At 36.2% G+C, this 18,375-nt stretch overlaps 1 protein-coding gene across 1 annotated transcript in view; it reads left to right on the top strand.

Annotated features, from left to right (window-relative positions):
- FAM122C (family with sequence similarity 122C) overlaps window positions 1-18,375 on the top strand; it is a 42,585-nt gene that overhangs the window by 16,696 nt on the left and 7,514 nt on the right. The window contains 3 exon segments of the mRNA XM_008066297.1: window positions 8,015-8,071; window positions 17,977-18,020; window positions 18,124-18,178. Coding sequence (XP_008064488.1) covers window positions 8,015-8,071; window positions 17,977-18,020; window positions 18,124-18,178 — 156 coding nt within the window.

Below are 18,375 nucleotides of genomic sequence, written 5' to 3'. Positions count from 1 at the left end.
GTTCAACCTCACTAATCATCAGGGAGATGCAAATCAAAACCACACTGAGATACCACCTAACCCCAGTCAGAATGGCAATTATCAACAAGTCAAAAAATAACAGCTGCTGGAGAGGGTGTGGTGAAAAGGGAACACTTCTACACTGTTGGTGGGAGTATAAACTAGTGCAACCTCTGTGGAAAGCAGTGTGGTGATTCCTAAAAGCTCTAAAAATCGACCTTCCATATGACCCTGCAGTCCCCCTATTGTGAATACACCCTGAAGAACTCAAATCACTCTATAAAAAAGATATCTGCACACATATGATTATCACAGCATTGTTCACAATAGCAAAAACCTGGAAATAACCATGCTGCCCATCAAAAGAGGACTGGATTAAAAAAATATGGTACATATACACGATGGAATACTACACAGCAATAGAAAAGAACAAAATCATGAATTTTGCAGCAACCTGGATGGAACTAGAGTCTATAATACTGAGTGACCTCTCACAAAAACAAAGATCCAAATATCACATGTTCTCACTCATATAATGGACCTTAAACATCCAATGCAATACTATACGAAAATGACTGACCGTACTGGGAAACTATGGTGGGGGAGGGAGATGGGATTAACAGTAGCAAATTTCTGTCTGGGAACGGGGAAACACCCCATATCAACAGGGTGCCTGAATGAAACGCAATTGTATACCTAACCCTTAACTGTACCCCACAACTTCATAATAAAAATAAATAAGTAAATAAATAAAAGTTTTCCAGTAGGAAGTTCTAAGCTTTTGCCTGAACCAAAACTGATTCTTTCCCATCCCTTAGATGTCAATTAAAAATAATCTCTTCCAGGAAGTCTTTCATAATTAGTTTAGAGTAGTTTGGCACACTATGCAATTCTGGTTTTTTAAAATGACATGTCATTATAATGTAGCTAAAGTGTCAGAATTTCTATATAGAAAGTATATGTATATGAGGCGGAGCCAAAAATGAATTTATTTATAAAAAGTTGTACATTTATTCTTACATGTTTAAATTTCAGTCGCCTTCAAAGTACTCTCCGTTTGATGCAATACACGTATCTAGACACTTTTTTCCACTGCTCAAAACAGTTTAACTTATCTATTTTGATGCCTTATTTAGTGCTTCTGCCATTTTTTGTTTCACCTCTTCCACGTTGGCAAAACATTTCCCTTTGGGGACCTTTTTCATATGGGGAAACCAAAAAAAAAAAATCACTCAGGGTGAGATCTGGTGAATAGGGGGGTGGGACACAGGGATCATGCCAGTTTTGGTCAAAAACTGCTGAACACTTAGCATGGTGAGGGTAGGTGCACTTGTAAATCATCCATCATGAAATGCACAAACCTGTTGAAAGACTCTCAAAAACAGTCTGGGCTTGGTGACTCAGCCTGTAATCCCAGTACTTTGGGAGGCTGAGGCAAGTGGATTGCCTGAGCCCGTGGGTTCGAGACCAGCCCTGGCAACTTGGCAAGACCTCATCTCTACAATAAAGCAAAAATTAGCCAAGCGTGGTAGTGCTGTGACTGTTGTTTTGGCCTCTTCGAAGGCTGAGGTGGAAGGATCGCCGGAGTCCAGCAGGTCGACACTGGGGTGGCCATGAGTGTGCCACTGCACTCTAGTCTGGGCGACAGAGTGAGACTCCAACTCAAAAAAAAAAAAGACTCTCAAAAACAAAACAAAACAAAAAAATCCACTGAAGCTGAGCGCAGCCTCTCACAACAACCCTAGCTGGTACACTGATGCCGATGGGTTCCTAGAACACTTACCTAAGTGGGGGAAACCTGTACTACAAGGGGCCCACCCTCCAAAAGATAATTCCAGGGTTTTTTGGGTCCCCCTCACATATATAATTTCAGGCTACCACGTCTTTTAAATTAGATTATAAACCTTATAAACCATAGTGCTTTATATTATAGTGAACTTTCTGGGCATTTGAATGATGAAGACATGAACATCAGTAGAATTAATTAAGCTTAGTACAATTCTGCTTATTCCAAGATGTGAATATATGAGTTTTTTTTTCAGGAAAATCGAAGTTTTTTTCAGATTCATTTCATGCCACCACACAACAACTTCTGAATGATCAGTGTCACTAAAGGGGGGGAATATTGGGGAAGAATATCCAAAACTATATATAAATCATACTATTTTCTGCTTGCTTTGAAAGGTTGATTATTTTTATAATATGCCTTAACAATGGGCATATACATATTTTTTAAATTAGCAATATTAGAGGTTCAGGGTAAAAAATATAGCAGCATCTAATTTTGGAAAGGCATGAGGAAATGGATATTCTAATACCCTGCTGGGAAATAAATTTGTGTAGTCTTTCTGGAGGGTAGTTTGGCAATATGTATCAACAACCTTGCAAACCAGAAATTCCAACTCTGTATTTATCCTAAAGAATTAATTAATTTGCACAAATATTAGCTTAAAAGATGCTATTGCAACATTATAAGAGCTAGCAAAAAATGTGGAAATGGTCTAAATATCTAACAATAGGGAACAGGTTAAATGAAAGAGCCTTCATTTTCTGTTTAAATTCAAATTCTAGCAATGGTTGTATGGCCTCTTTGGCGAGTTACTTAATCTCTCTGGCCCTCAATCTTCTTTCTTTTTCTTTCTTTCTTTCTTTCTTTCTTTCTTTCTTTCTTTCTTTCTTTCTTTCTTTCTTTCTTTCTTTCTTTCTTTCTTTCTCTTTCTCTCTCTCTCTCTTCCTTCCTTCCTTCCCTCCCTCCTTCCTTCCTTCCTTCCTTCCCCTTTTCCTCCCTCCCTCCCTCCCTTCCCTCCTTCCTTCCTTCCTCCTTTCCTTCCTTCCTTCCTCCCTCCCTTCCTTCCTTTCCCATCTGCCTGCCTGCCTGTCTTTCCATCTGTCTGTATCACTCTGTCCCCCAGGCTAGAGTGCAGTGGCCCAATCGTGGCTCACTACACACTTGAACTCTTGGACTCAGGCAATCCTTCCACCTCAGCCTCCTGTGCGGCTGGGACTACAGGCACATACCATCATGCCTGGCTAGTTTTTCAAAAAATTTTTTTGTAGAGACGAGGTCTTGCTCTGTTGCTCAGGCTGGTCTCCAGCTCCTTGGATCAAACTATTCTCCTGCTTCGACCTGCCAAAGCACTGGGATTGCAGGCATGAGCCACCATGCCTGGCCAGTTTTCTAATCTTCAAAATAGGGGCATTAATAATGCCTACATCATGGGGTTGCTGTGAGAACTGAGTGAGATAAAGCATGTCTGTCATATTGTAAGTGCTGCTTATTATTATGGTACATGCATATAGTATGATATTCAGATGAATTTTAGCATGGAAAGATACTCAGAATGTATGTGTGTGTGATATTTAAAATCCCAATCTACGAAATAGTATGTGCAGCAGACTCTGGGTCTAGAAAAAATAAAACATTCAAAAACTTACTGTGGTCATCTCTGCTCCCCCCACTTAATAATGAACATGTATTGCTTTATAACGAGAAAAAAAGTGAGTTGCTGTTAAAAAAATTAAGATGAGTAGGCAGAGCACAGAGGCATTTTAGGCCAGTGAAACTACTCTGTATGATACTGTAATGGTGGATACATGTCATTATACATTTGCCCTGACCCATAGAATATACAGCACCAGGAGTGAAACTTAATATAAACTATAGACTTTGGGTGATGATGATGTGCTGATGTAAGTTCATTAATTATAACAAATGTACCACTGTGGTGAGGATTGTTGGGGTGGCTGTGCATGTGTCAGGTAGGTCTATATGAAAACTCTGAAATTTCTGCTTGATTTTGTTGTGAACCTAAAAGTACTCTAAAAAATAAAGTCTATTAGAAATAAATAAATAAAAATCAAATATCAATTCTTTGTTTTTGTGATAGATTAACTAGTATGATGGTCTCTAACTCTATTCAATTTGCTGTGAAGTCTGTGATTTTGTTCTTTATGACTGCATAATACTCCATCGTGTATATATACCACATTTTCTTTATCCAGTCCACTTTCCATGGGCGGTAGGGCTGGTTCTGTGTTTTTGCTATTGTGAATAGTGCAGCAATAAACATGCATGTGCAGGTATCTTTTTTGTAGAATAATTTATGTTTCCTCTGGCTATGTTCCCAGGAGAGAGATTGCTGGATCATATGGAAGGTCAAGTTTTAATTCTTTTAGAAATTACCACACTGCTTTCCATAGAGGTTGAATTAGTTTGCATTCCTACTAATAGTGTAGACGCGTTCCCTTTTCTCCAAACCCACACCAGCATCTGTTGCTTTTGACTTATTAATAATAGCCATCCTTATTGGAGTTAGGTGGTATCTCATTGTAGTTTTGATTTGCTTTTTTCTGATGATTAATGAGGCTGAGTATTTTTTCATGTGTCTGTTGGCTGTTTGGATGTTGTAATTCGGGAAGTGTCTGTTCATGTCCTTTGCCCACTTTTAAAAAAATTTTTATTTTTTGAGTTGGAGTCTCACTCTGTCACCCAGGCTGGAGTGCAGCAGCATGCTCACGGCCACCAGCTTCAACCCGCTGGGCTCTAGCGATCCTTCCTCCTCAGCCTTCCAAGTAGCTGGAACTACAGGTGTGCTTTACTGCTCCCAGCTTATTTTTTATTTATTGTAGAGATGAGGTTTCACCAAGTTGCCTGGGCTGGTCTGGAACCCTCGGACTCAGGTAATCCACTAGCATCAACCTCCCAAAGTGCTGGGATTACAGGCTGAGCCACCGAACCTGGCCCTTTGCCCACTTTTGAATGGGATTGGTTTTTTCCTCCCTTTCATTTCGTTTGAGTTCCTTGTAGATCCTGATACCGCATGTTCTCACTCATAGGTGGGCCCTGAACATGTCACATTATTACAAGGGAGGTATCATCGGCAGTTGCTGGGCAATGTTAGGGGAGGGAGGGAAGGAGGTAGGGAGGAAGAGAGGGAGGGAGGAAGGGAGGGGGGAGGGTGGGAAGCATGTGACAACACAAAGGGTACCTGGTCCACTACCAGTGAAGTGAGGGCCAGTTAGAAGCCCAAACTTCATCTACATGCACTGTACTTGTGCAGTTAATCCTCACTTGTTCCCCACATCTCTATAATAAAATAAGATACAAGATCAAATAGGAAAAAAAAGAAGAATTCTGGGTAGCAGGAGACAGCCTAGTTTTATAAATCTATTGCATACAATCTAAGTTGTTTATAGATAATTATTAAATGATGAATTCTAGAGTGTTTGATGATGGTGGTGATAATGGTGGTATTAAAAAGGTACCATTTATTGAGCATATACTAAGTGCCAGGCACTGTGCTAAGCATATTACATACACTCTCACCATTATCATGTTTAATATAAATAGGTGATTGAAAGAAGAGCTCTGGTATGTTGTTCATAACAAATCATATATCCAATGTATCCCTATAATGTAAGTTTTATCCAGAAAATTTTTCTGACTTTTGTGAGAAGGGTCAGCTAGTAGCATTATTGATTTGAATTGCAAATTTCCCTAAAATATCAACACTGGAACATGATGAGTTACTGGCCAGTCAATAGTCCACAGCTGTCAGATACCTCCTTTTTTATCCCCATCCTTTGGATAGCAACTGAACCAGGCTCAGGGTTGATGAATATCTATGTCTATTTCAGAGTTAAATGATGCTCTTAGATATAATCTGCTCTTCATATATATGTATCAGAGTAAATCATTTCCATAGTTCAGATTTTTTTGAGCATGGCATTTAAAGCTTTCCAGCATCTTCACCCTTGCAGCCTCAGAGTCTTCTCTCCCTCCATGGGCTCCTGGCATTCTGTTCCCTCAGGACCAGTAACCTTTCCAAAAACTTGCTAAGCACTTCACTCTTCTGTTGCTTATGCTGTCTAGCTCCTCATCCTACAAGGCCCAACTCAACTTTCTTATCTTTCTCCCACCTCCCACCCCCTATGCACATCCACTTAGTCTTTACTTTTTATTCCCACCCCACTTTGCCTCCATTTAACATGCATTTTCTTGCCTTACTTACAGTATTTGCTTCCCTGACTGGTTCTTCAATGGATTGTAAGATTTTTGCAGGCAATAACTATGGCTTATTAGTGTTTGTTTTTTTTTAACTCTCCTTCCCCTCAGAGCAGAAGAACCACTTCTTAAATATAATAAGGCCTCAAAAGATACTGAAATACTTTAGAGTTAGCCATATTTTTACAATAGTTAATTATGGTGAAGTAGTTTTTATTAAATGCCAAATATAATTTATATATAGTGAATTTTTAGTTAACCACATACAAATTTTCTGTTGTTATTTTTATAGCCACAGCTATTTCTTCTACCTTTTAACAAATGATTAGACAAAACAAACTGGTTTTAACACTTTAACCAAAATATAGTTAGCAAGGTAATATGGTCCTTAAGAAGTCATATGATACATTTTAAAACCCAATAAAATTTCAGACTATCTGCTTCATAAAAACATGTGATTACCCAAGACACTTTTTAAGTGCTCATTTTCTCTCCACATATGAACTCACTCCTCTTATTGTCTTTCTTGGCCACCATTCACCTGTTGGTTGCCCTAGGGATCTTAGGTGATCTGACTCTGATCATTTCTCTGATATGCCTCCTTCTCTTTATCATGCAAATCCTCACCATCTGTGTGTGACCTTACCTATGAGCCTGTCTCTAGTTCCTCTTCCCTCAATGGGTTCCTTATGATGCTGCTAGGGTTACTTTTCTAAAGCAGATCTGATCTTATTAAAAAGAACTTTGAGGTTTAAGAACTCAGAGGAACCTATGCTTTGGGTTTCCTATTGAACCCAAAGGCTAAAGTTCAAAAGCTACAATCTGGTTTCAACCAAATTTCCCCCAATTTTTTCCCTGCCACCCTGAATCTCTCTGTCCCTGAACATGCCTCTTTGCCTGAATGTTTCTTCCCACTTCTTAAAATACCCTCCCAATTCTTTTCCATCTAATGAATTGCTACCTCCTTTATGAAGCCTTCTCCAAGAACCTAGACAGGGTTAGTTCTCTGTCCTTTGAACTCCCACAAATAATAACTCTGTTCTGGAACTAGACTGTGGCCCAGTTTCCTCTAACTAGACTTTGACTTGCTCAAGGACAGAAAAATATCTTATTTATTTTTGGATCCTAAGGGCCTACCTAGCTCAGTGCTTTAGCACATAGTAAGTGCTTGTGCTCATGCAAAATATTGAATATACAACTCAATGTGCTCTTGAAATATAATGTGAAAGTGAGATATGGTAAATTCATTATCTGACATTTTTAAAAAAGGTACAGAAAGGATGGATAAATGAATTCTGAAGGTAATTTTCAAGCCTCATTTTTGCATTTAGCTTTAAGTCCCCCCATTCTTTCATTCCCCTCATAAGCTTTAAGAAAAGACTGAAAAGGAGAACATAGTCCTGAAAAAGAGTAAGGACTCAGACAAGAAGTATCTTAGCCACCAGGAGTAAAACGTGCCAAACTACTTGAAAGTGATTGCCTTAATGTCATTTCATTTTATGAAAGTTTGGCTTCCCAAACTTTGATGGAGTTATTATCCCAAAGATATTTGATGGAGTTATTCTATTTATGTTTCTTTTGTATGTTTGGCAAGCTAGCTACTGATTCAATGACTGTTTCAGCTTTTTGTTCTGGGTAATGCCTCTCACTAAGCTTTAATGGTAGGCTAAAACTGGCAAGAAAAATGAGGTGACTATAAGATCTAATACCTTAGGGAAGTAAAGGTAGAGGTAAACGAAATCTATTGATGTTCAACTTCATATTTCTTTTTTTAACTTCATATTTCTTTTGCTTATAATTATTTTGTCCTGTTTTGAAATGTATAGACTTTTCATGAGTATAATTTTCAGTTAAGATTCAACTAGATTACTTTTTAAACTTAAAACTTAACTGATACCATTGCTGGCATGCAGTAGGCACTCAATAAATATCTTAGGTAAATAAACATTGACTTAATGTTTAGAAATAATAAGAAACAGTAAAGCTTGACTTTTATATTTTAAATTTCAGTTTTTACCACCTTTTCCCTTCCGTACTTCCATCAGCCGCCTTCATCAAATCAAACAGGTAAGAAGATTTTTGAAGCTGACAGCTGTTCATTCAGAAAAGTAACTTTTATTTTTCTTTTAAAAAATACCTATGTTTCAGTAATTCAAAGCAAGGTCATATATAATTAAGTTTTTAGTTCCAGATATGGTTTCTTTAAAAAAACAAAAAAACAAAAAAACTAAGGAGCCCACTCTTTATTTTGAGTTATTAACTATTTTAATAAATTGTTCATTTCCAGAAACACTACATACTCTCATATCTTGAATCTAGCATTTTCTTCCAGAGGTCTCAAAGAAGAATGCTATACATAAAATTAATGTTCAGGTAATCAAGGTAACAGTATTTATTATGACTTTTTTAGAACCCACAGATGAATGTTTTTGACAGATAAAATGGCCTTTTTGCTATTGCTTTGTGTTTGCTTCTTAGTGACCTGAGTGCAGGCATACATTGTACCTCACTGGTTTTTGGTTGTGTGTGTGTGTGTGTGTGTGCGTGCGTGCGTGCGTGTGTGTGTGTGTGTGTGTGTGTGTATACACATCCTCATGTGCATGTTTAATAGTACAAGCCTAATACATAATTAAACCTTTTAATTATCCAAGGATTAGTCACAGAACTCAAAAGATCAAATCACCACTCTACCACAGGTGGTAGAATTTTTTTGACCCAACTTCAAAAAGACTTCTCTTTTTTGTCAAGAGGTGCTTAACTGTTATGTAACATTTGTTATTGAGTTAGCACTGTATGGGTATTTTACATCTATGGTCTCATTTCATCTTGCAACAACTTTATAGGGTCAGAAACTAAAGAGAGGAGAAATTTACCCAATGTCCAGAGTTAGTGAATGTCAGAACCAAGATTTAGCCCCAACTAATGGATTCTTTTCCAGCTCCCCTTTCCCTGTTTCAGTGACACAAAGCCCATAACAGTGGCTTGTAACCCTAGTTGTTAGTCCTTCAACTCTTGCTTGCTTCTTTCCTTTTCACCCCTACACCGTGGCTTTGCAAAGGTCAGCTTAACCACTAACAAGAAAGCGTGGTAAAAACTTTTTTTTTTAACTTTTTAGTAGATAAAACTTCTTTTACCTCTTGTCTTTGTATACAGCTATTCTTAAAGAATGAAAGAACTTCAAACCAATACTTTAAGTGACCTTTGCTTTATCTGTAGATTGTTTCTGTACTTCCCCTAAATTAAACCAAATCTTTGGAAATTAGTTACATGTTGTCATTTGATCATAAAGCTTGAAATAAAGACTAATTTAACTGATTAGTAATTTAAATTGTAAGGCAGTTTATTTCCATAGTGACAAAATATATAATATAAACATTTAAGATGAAACACGAGTAGAAAATGAGTAAGATCGAAAAGTAGAAATAACATTAACTTTCAAGCTGGGAACTGATTGAATGGAAAATTAAGACTTATTTTCAGCAGTTTGATGGTCTGATAGATATCTTAAAAGTTGCATATTTCTTTATATGCATTCCTTTTTTTCTTTTTTATATGCAGTCTTTAACTGTGACTTCTTTTTTGCCGTTGAGCTTAACCTTTTAAGTACAAAACAGAATATCTGGTTCTCTCCCCTAATGACATTCTGAACTTTCACTTTAACAACATCAGTAAGGACATTGATTGTATTAAAATGGGGGGGGTGGAATACTAGTGGCTATCTCATAGGACTGTTGTGAGGATGAAAATAATTACAGTTAACCCTTGCACAACACAGATTTGTACTGAGTACTCTTATATACAAATAATATGGATCGAAAATACAGTATTCTCAGTCTGTGAAACATTCCTATATTTAGGGCTGACTTTTGGTATCCTCTGGATACCTTGGATCCTAAAAGGTTATTGTGAGCTTTGAATATGTGTGAATTTTAGTATACATAGGGGATGGGGGGGTCCTGGAACCAATTCCACTTGTATACTGGGGGGCAACAGTTATATATGCATAATGCCGGACACACCATTCAAAATCTTTTTAAATGGAAAATTTTAAACATATCCAAATTAGACCCTCCATGTACTCAACACCAGCCTTAACAATTATCGACATTTTATACATCATTTTTCATCTATCTCCTATTTTTTTAGGAGAGGAAAAGGTGTTTTAAAGTAAATCACTGACATATCTTTTTACCCAAGTTTATAGGTATGAGAAAGCCTTTTTCAAAAAACATAATTGCAATGCCATCATTATAGCTAACAAGTTAAATTATTTCTTAATTCCATGTTAAATTTTTCTAATTCTCAAAAATGCCTTTTTTACTAATTCAACTATGACATTTGGTTGATATTATCTCTTAAATCTCTTTTGTTTAAAACAGACTTCTCGTCCTGATTTTGTTCCAGTCCTGTTAAATGTACCACATTCTCATTTTGCTTCCATGTGGTATTAATATATTCTTTGCATTTATTTGTTTATTTGTTTGTTTGTTTGAACTGGCGTCTCACTCTGTCGCCAGGCTGGAATGCAGTGGCACAATCACAGTTCACCACAGTCTCGCCTTTCTGGACTTAGGCGATCTTTCTGCCTCTGCCTTCCGAATAGTTGGGATGACAGAAACATACTACTATGCCTGGCTAATTAAAAAAAAAAAAATTATAGAGACAAGTTCTTGCTATGTTGCCCAGGCTGATCTCGAACTCCTGGCCTCAAGCAATCTTCTTGCCTCAGCCTCCCAAAGTGCTGGAATTACAGGCATGAGCCACCATGCCCACCTGCTTTTATTTTTGAATAAGCACACAGCCCCAGGTCAGTGTTAAGTTCTGGGTCACTATTTAAGTAAGTGCGTGGTTTATGTTGTAACTTTCCTACTGAGCAGTTTTCATAACTGTGATTGTTAGCTGTTTTCTAAGTATTAGAGATCTTGAGACCATCAAGCTGAAAATTAATTTTCTAAACACTTAGTAATGCTTCCTAAATATTCAGAAATTATTATCTTTGTGTCATTCTCCTTTTCTGATAACAATTGAGCTTATATTTCAAAAGATTTGAAAGTATTCAGTCTGTAGTTCTCAATCTCCCAAATTCTAAGTATAAATAAGTGCCCTAAGAAATGGTTTGTGTATTAGTTTGTCCAGGTTTCCATAACAAAGTTTCACAAACTGGGTGGCTTAAATAGCAGAAATATATTGTGTCACAGTTCTGTAGGCTAGAAGTCTGAGATCAAAGTCTCAGTAGGGTTAGTTCCTTCTGAGCACTATGAGAAAAGGATCTGTTCCAGGCCTCTTCCCTTAGCTTGTGGATGGCTTTCTTTATGTCTACATGGTGTTCTCCCTGCATACTTGTCTGTTTCCAAAATTTATCTTTTTATAATGACAGCAGTCATATTGGATTAGGGCCCATCCTAATGACCTCATTTTAGCTTGACTACCTCTGCAAAGACACTATCTCCAAATAAGGTCACATTCTGAGGTAGTAGGGGTTAGGACTTCAACATATGAATTTGGAGGGAAACACAATTCAACCCATAACAGTTTGCTTACAGTATTTTGTTATTTCCTGACTTGTTGAACAGGATATAAAATTATTTGCACCTACTAAGACCTTGACTTTCTCTATAGTGTCTTAAGTAAAATCCATTTAAAAATTGTCTTCTTACGTACTACCTCTACATTTCTAGCATTCCTTGTATTAATATCTTTACAAATATATGTTTTAAGAACACATATTACAGTTTTCTATCTGGATTGTGCAAATTAAATTGAGGTTAGACACAAATGTAAGGGAACTATATGAGAGGAAGCCATTTAAAACACCTGCTGGAGTACATGTCATGATCATGATAGGCACACTTTAGATATCATCTGTGTCTGTGAGCTTTGTCCTCTGTCAACCAGGTTTCACACTTCACCTATCTTACGGACTTTGTCACCATTTTCTAGTATAGTAAAACATTGAAATTAGATTTTTGTGATATGCTTTTGATTTTTCTTTGGAACCTAATAAGTACCTGGTCTCTTTTATGAAGAGAAGTTCTTTAAGGGAATAGCCTAACTTGTTTTAAAAGAAATTTAATTTGTTCTTGGTTTACAAATTCTTTCATTTTTGAGTATTGCTTCATTTATTGAAACAATAGTTAGTTGCACTCAGCAACTAAAATCTTTCAGGCATAGTCTCAGAAAGCAAAAGTTGGTAACTTACTATTTCTGTTTTTACCTTGATTACTAAAAAAACTGAAAACTAACCCTAATGCTCAAGTGTAGTAACTCTCCTCAACCCAGGTTTCTAGTATACAGAGGTACTCTTTATACCTGACAGTTACATGGCTCTTATTTAAACATTTTTTTAAAATCTTTATTTTAGCAATCTTATTTTAAGTCATCTCAGATCCACTTAGGAAATATGCAAGATAAATGAAAGAGTCAAAACTCTTCTACCAGCAACCTGCAATAGCTGATGCTGGCTAATGCTCCAACTTTCAATGGGAGGAATATTAAGCACAATTCTGTCCCCATTCCAGAAAAACCTGCTGCTTACTTGTTGGTTGAATGAATTACAAATGCTTTGAGCTTCTCACTAGAGGAAAAAAATCTCTATAAATATTAAATGGAAGAACTATACTAACAAGTACATTTTTCTGAAAAGATTTATTATTATTATTCAATTGTTTTAAAAGACTTATTATCTTTTTAAATTACCTTTTCCAATTTCCTTCATTTTCCATAACAGTATCAAAATAGTCACACTCATACAGTTTTAAGACTTAAAGCTCTAGGTTCATTTTCAGTTCTTCCTTATTTTTCTACTGTATCCAATTAAGCTTCTAATCCTATTAATTTTTCCTTAACAACATCCTCTCTGTTCTCACTGCTACTTCCTTGAACTTCTGTCCCTTGGGTTCAGGTTACTGAAATAATGTCCTAATAGATTTCCTATCTCTTCCATTTTTAATACAAATTCCACAATCAACACCAAGATAACTTTTCTAGAACACAATTTTCACCTTTTTCTTTCCTACACAAAATGTTACAGTGACTTCCCATTACCTATGGAATAATAATAGCTAACATGCATTTTAAGTCATCTCAGATCCACTTAGAAAATATGCAAGACAAATGAAAGACACTTACTATGTGGCAGGCATTGTGATGAGAACTGTATAGCTCCCTCATTATTATCATCACCTTCATATGCATAAAGAAATTGAGGCTCAGGCTTAAGATTGCATAGGTAGTAAATTACAGAGCTAGGATTGACTCAGTTCTGTTTGGCTCCAAAGCTGGGCCTAACAACTATGCTATCCTGCCCAAACTCTAAATTCAAACACTTCAGTTACTCAGGACCATATAAATCTGGCCCTGTCTTACCTCTCCAGTTTCATCTTTCATTACTTTGTAGCACAAACTCTGTTTCAGCCAAGCTAGTCTCACTAACTCTAAATCTGTCATATTCTTTCCTTCCTTTTAACTTGTTAATATTATTTCTTCAGCTTGGAACACCCTTTCTCTCCATCCATTGCTTGCTTAGATTCTAAACATCTTTGAAGGCCTAGGTCAATTTTTAATTATTTCACATAACTCATACCACTCTTCTGTTATGAACTACCCAAAACATTTATTGTTTATACTATAGACCACAGTCTTTAAACTCTTTTGATCACACATTGCATCAGTAAAACAATGTTTGAGCACATGCCTCCAATATATGTATACTGTATTTGCTTATATATTTTGGACATGTACCACTGTGCATGTGGGAATTGTATTATGGGAATCATAGAATATATACATTAAAAATATATAGAAATATATTTTTAATGTATATATTTCTAATATTTCTAATACAGAAATATAGAAAATAATGAGATGAGAATGAAGAAGATAATGAGATGTTTTTAGAAAATTTAAAATTTTATTAACTATAGATCATTATTGAGAGTGAATATGAATTTACATTTCCAGTAGATGATTTAAAATTATTTTAGCTAGATCCTTGATAGATCAGAATAGCTCAGCATTGTGTTTTCACATTAATGTGCTATATGATAAGCTTTGCTAGAAGCAGCATAAGTTTTACCTTTGCCATTTTCCTGTCCAGAGTTTCTTCTGTCCAAGGTTTCTCTGTAGGAATCTTGTCAAGGCACTTGTTCATTTTGAGGGGGTTGTGTTAGTTAAAATTAGATAGTATATGGCCAACAAACATATGAAAAAAATGTTCAACATTAGTATCATCATAAAAATGCAAATTCAAACCACAATGAGATATCACCTCATACCAGTCAGAATTATTATAAAGTAAGAGGACAACAGATCTTGCTGTGATTGCAGGGAAAAGGGAACACTTATCCATTGTAAACTCATTCAACTTCTGTGGAACACAGATGGAGAGTTCTCAAAGAAGTAAAAATTGGATTACCGTTTGACCCAGCAATCCCACTACTAGAGATATGCCCAAGGTGGGGGGAATATATATAGATATATTTATCTCCTGTCCTTGTATGTTCATTGCAGCACTATTCACAAGAGTAAAACCATGGAACCAACTTAAGTGCCCACCAATAATTGACTGGATAAATAAAATGTGGTATATATACACCATGGAATACTACATAACCATAAAAAATAATGAAACCATGTCCTTTGCAGCAACATGGATAGAGCTGGAGATCATCATCCTAAGTGAACTGACTCAGAAACAGAAAACCAAACACTGCATGTTCTTACCCATATGTGGGAGCTAAATGGTCACAAAGATGGAGATAATAGACATTGGGACAACAATAAGGGAGGATGTGGGAGGGAAGTTAGGGTTCAGAAATTACCTATGAGGTACAATGTTCACTATCTGGGGAATGGGCCACCTGAGACCCAATCCCCACCACTGCGCAGTATGTCCATGTAACAAACATGGACATGTACCCCCAAATCTAAAATAAAGATTGAAAAAAACTAGATAGTATATTCATAAATCTTCCTAATTGGCATGGGTAAAATTCAATTAGTTGTAATTAGGTAAAGGCCTTGTCAAAAGTGTTGTTCCCAGCCGGGCGTGGTGGCTTAAGCCTGTACTCCCAGCACTTCGGGAGACTGAGGCAAGAGAATTGCCAGAGCCTGTGGGTTCGAGACCAGCCTGGGTAACATGGTAAGACCTCGTCTCTAGGTAACATGGTGAGACCTCGTCTCTACAATAAATTTTAAAAAAATTAACTGGGCGTGGTAGCACATACCTGCAGTTCCGGCTACTTGAAGGGCTGCTAAGGCAGAAGGATTGCTGGAGCCCAGCAGGTGGATGCTGGGGTGGCCATGAACGTGCCACTGCACTCCCGCCTGGGTGATGGAGTAAGACTCCAACTCAAAAATAATAGTAATAATAATACTTCCCTCATATGCTCTCTGGAACCTATGAGCTGAATAAAGGCTCCTGTGTTAATTTGTATATCTAATATCAGTAAGCCTTCATTTCTTACTGTCTTTGATAAATATAAAATTTCTGTTTTTTCTTTCTGATTCTCTCATCCCAAACAGAAGCTCTGTACCCATTAAACAATAACTCACTACCTCCTGTTCCATAACCTCTGTTCTACTCTCTTTCTCTATGAATTTGACTATTCTAGGTAACTCATATAAGTGAAATCATAGAATATATGTCCTTTTGTATCTGGCATATTTCACTTAGCATAATATTTTCAAGAATCATCCATGTTGTACCATGTGTCAGAACTTTATTTCTTTTAATGACTGAATAGTATTCCATTTTATGGATATACCACATCTTTTTTATCCATTTATCTGCTGATGGACACTTAGGTTGTTTCCACCCTTCAGCTATTGTGAAAAATGCTGCTATGAACATAAGTAAGCAAGTATCTACTTGAGTCCCTGCTTTCAGTTCTTTTGGATAGATACCTAGAAGGGAAATTGCTGGATCATTTGGTAATTCCATGTTTAACTTTTTGCAGAACCGCCAAACTGTTTTTCACAGAGTCTGTACCATTTTTCATTCCCACCTGTAATATTCAAGGGCCCTAATTTCTCCACATTCTTGCTAACAATTGCTATTTTACATTATTTTTTTTTAATGGCTATTCTAATGGGTTTGAAGTGGCATCTCTTGGTAGTTTTAGCTTGCATTTCCCTAATGACTAATGATGTTGAGCATTTTTTTAACGTGCTTTTTGGCCATTTGTATATATTCTTTGAATAAACATTTATTCAAGCCTTTTGCCTTTATTTTAATTGGGTTGTTTGTAGAATTTTGTTGTTGAGTTGTAGGAGTTCTTTATATCTTCTTTATATTAATCCCTTATCAGATATATGATTTGCAAGTATCTTCCCCAATCTCTGGTTATCTTTCTATTCTCTTGATACAGAAAAATTGTTTAATTTTGATGAAAACCAATTTATCTATTTTTTCTCCTTGTTTCCTGTGCTTTTGGTATCATATCCAATAAATCATTGCCAAATCCAATGTTATGAAGCTTTATCTCTATGTTTTATTCTAAGAGTTTTATAGTTTTAGCTATTAAAGTCTTTGATCCACTTTAATTTTTATATATGTTGTAAAGAACAGGGTCAACTTCATTATTTTGCATGTAAATACCCAGTTTTCTCAGCATTATTTGTTTAAAAAGACTGCTATTTCCCCCACTGAATGATCTTGGCATTCTCATTAAAAATCAACCAACCATATATGTGAGGGTTCTTTTGTTTCTGGGTTCTCTATTCCATTGGCCTATATGTCTGTTCTCATGCCAGAGCCACACTATTTTGATCACAGTAACTTTGTAAGAAGTTTTAAAATCAGGATGTGAGTCTTCTGACACCATTCTTCTTTTTAAAGTTTGTTTTGGCTACTCGGGGTCCCTTGATATTTCATATGAATTTTTCAGATAGGTTTTTCTATTTCTGCAAAAAACATGCATTGGGATTTTGACAGGGATTGTATTATATCTGTAGATCACTTTGAGTGGAATTGTCATCTTAATAACATTAAGTATTCCGATCCATGAACATAGGCTATCTTCCCATATGTGGCTTATTTTTTTAAGCTACTTATGTGAAAATGATACTTGCATTTTATAAAAAGTCAAACAATATAGTAAGGTCTAAAAAAAGAAAGAAAAAATTACTCTAAATCTCACTACCCATTTATAACCACTGGTAACTTTTTGGTGAACATCCTTCTGAGCACCTCTTTTACAATTTTATATAAATAGAACATATTTTTCTCCCACATAATATGTAATACTTGTTTTTTATGTCAGTAACTAGGTTTAAATTATGTTTGACTCATCATTCACTTAGGCAAACTCATACAGAAAGACAGTTTATTGTGGGCTGTAATATTTATTAATATCATAGTATTAATGGTAGAGAAAATGATATAATTTTGAATGTTTGATATTTTCTCTTTTGACTCAAAAAAGGTACAGTTTCTGTATATTTGATGTACCTTAATACATAAGTAATAGATCTTTGATGTGGCAATTTGTGCAGCAATAAAGGGTAATAAAAAGATACTTGTTTATAGATTCATTTACTGTCTAGCTCTTCTGTAGCCCAGTGAACAGACATAATTCAAATGAGCTGGGAATATGGCTCACACCTGTAATCCCAGCACTTTGGGAGGCTAACATGAGAGGATTGCCTGAATTCAGGATTTGAGACCAGTCTGAGCAACATGGCAAAACTGCATCTCTACAGTAAATCAAAAAATTAGCCAGGCATGGTGGTGCATGCCGGTGGTTCCAGCTACTTGGAAGGCCCAAGCAGAAGGGTTGCCTGAGCCCAGCAGGTCAAGACTGTGGTAGCTGTGAGCAGTGTGCTACTGCACTTCAGCCTGGGTGACAGAGTGAGACTCCAATTCAAAAAACAAAACAAACAAAAGATAATAATAATCCAAATTAAATTAAACTTTATAAAACCATAGGCACCATAGGAATATTCAGTTTATTCTTACTTTCCCACCTTTACAGGAAGAAATCATGGGCTTAACAAATAGGGAAACAATGCATGAAAGGTGAGCACTGTACTTTGAATTACTGTTCTGATAATGTGTATATTCAGTTATATCTTTTCTTTCAGACAGGCAGACTGCAGTACTGATTTCTTTTCTTTCATAGGGAGGTACAAACTGCAATACAGATAAGTCAATCCTGGGAGGAAAGTTTGAAACTGGTATGGTATTAACACTTCAATTTTGCAGAAAAGTTAAAATTTTTACTGACTTATAATATTGGTGTACCTAGTATTGCTGTGAGTTTTAGAATCTAAGCTCTAGTTTGAAACCAAAATAGTATCTGCTGCATAAATAATTTTTTATTTCTCTTAAGTAACAGTTTATGATTTACTCATAACAATAACTACCATTGCTT

The sequence above is a fragment of the Carlito syrichta genome, unplaced genomic scaffold (assembly GCF_000164805.1).
Source record: "Carlito syrichta isolate Samal-C Ts95f unplaced genomic scaffold, Tarsius_syrichta-2.0.1 Scaffold308874, whole genome shotgun sequence".
Lineage (NCBI taxonomy): Eukaryota > Metazoa > Chordata > Mammalia > Primates > Tarsiidae > Carlito > Carlito syrichta.
The sequence above is the reverse complement of the archived record's forward strand: the minus strand, read 5'-3'. Positions and strand labels throughout refer to the sequence as shown.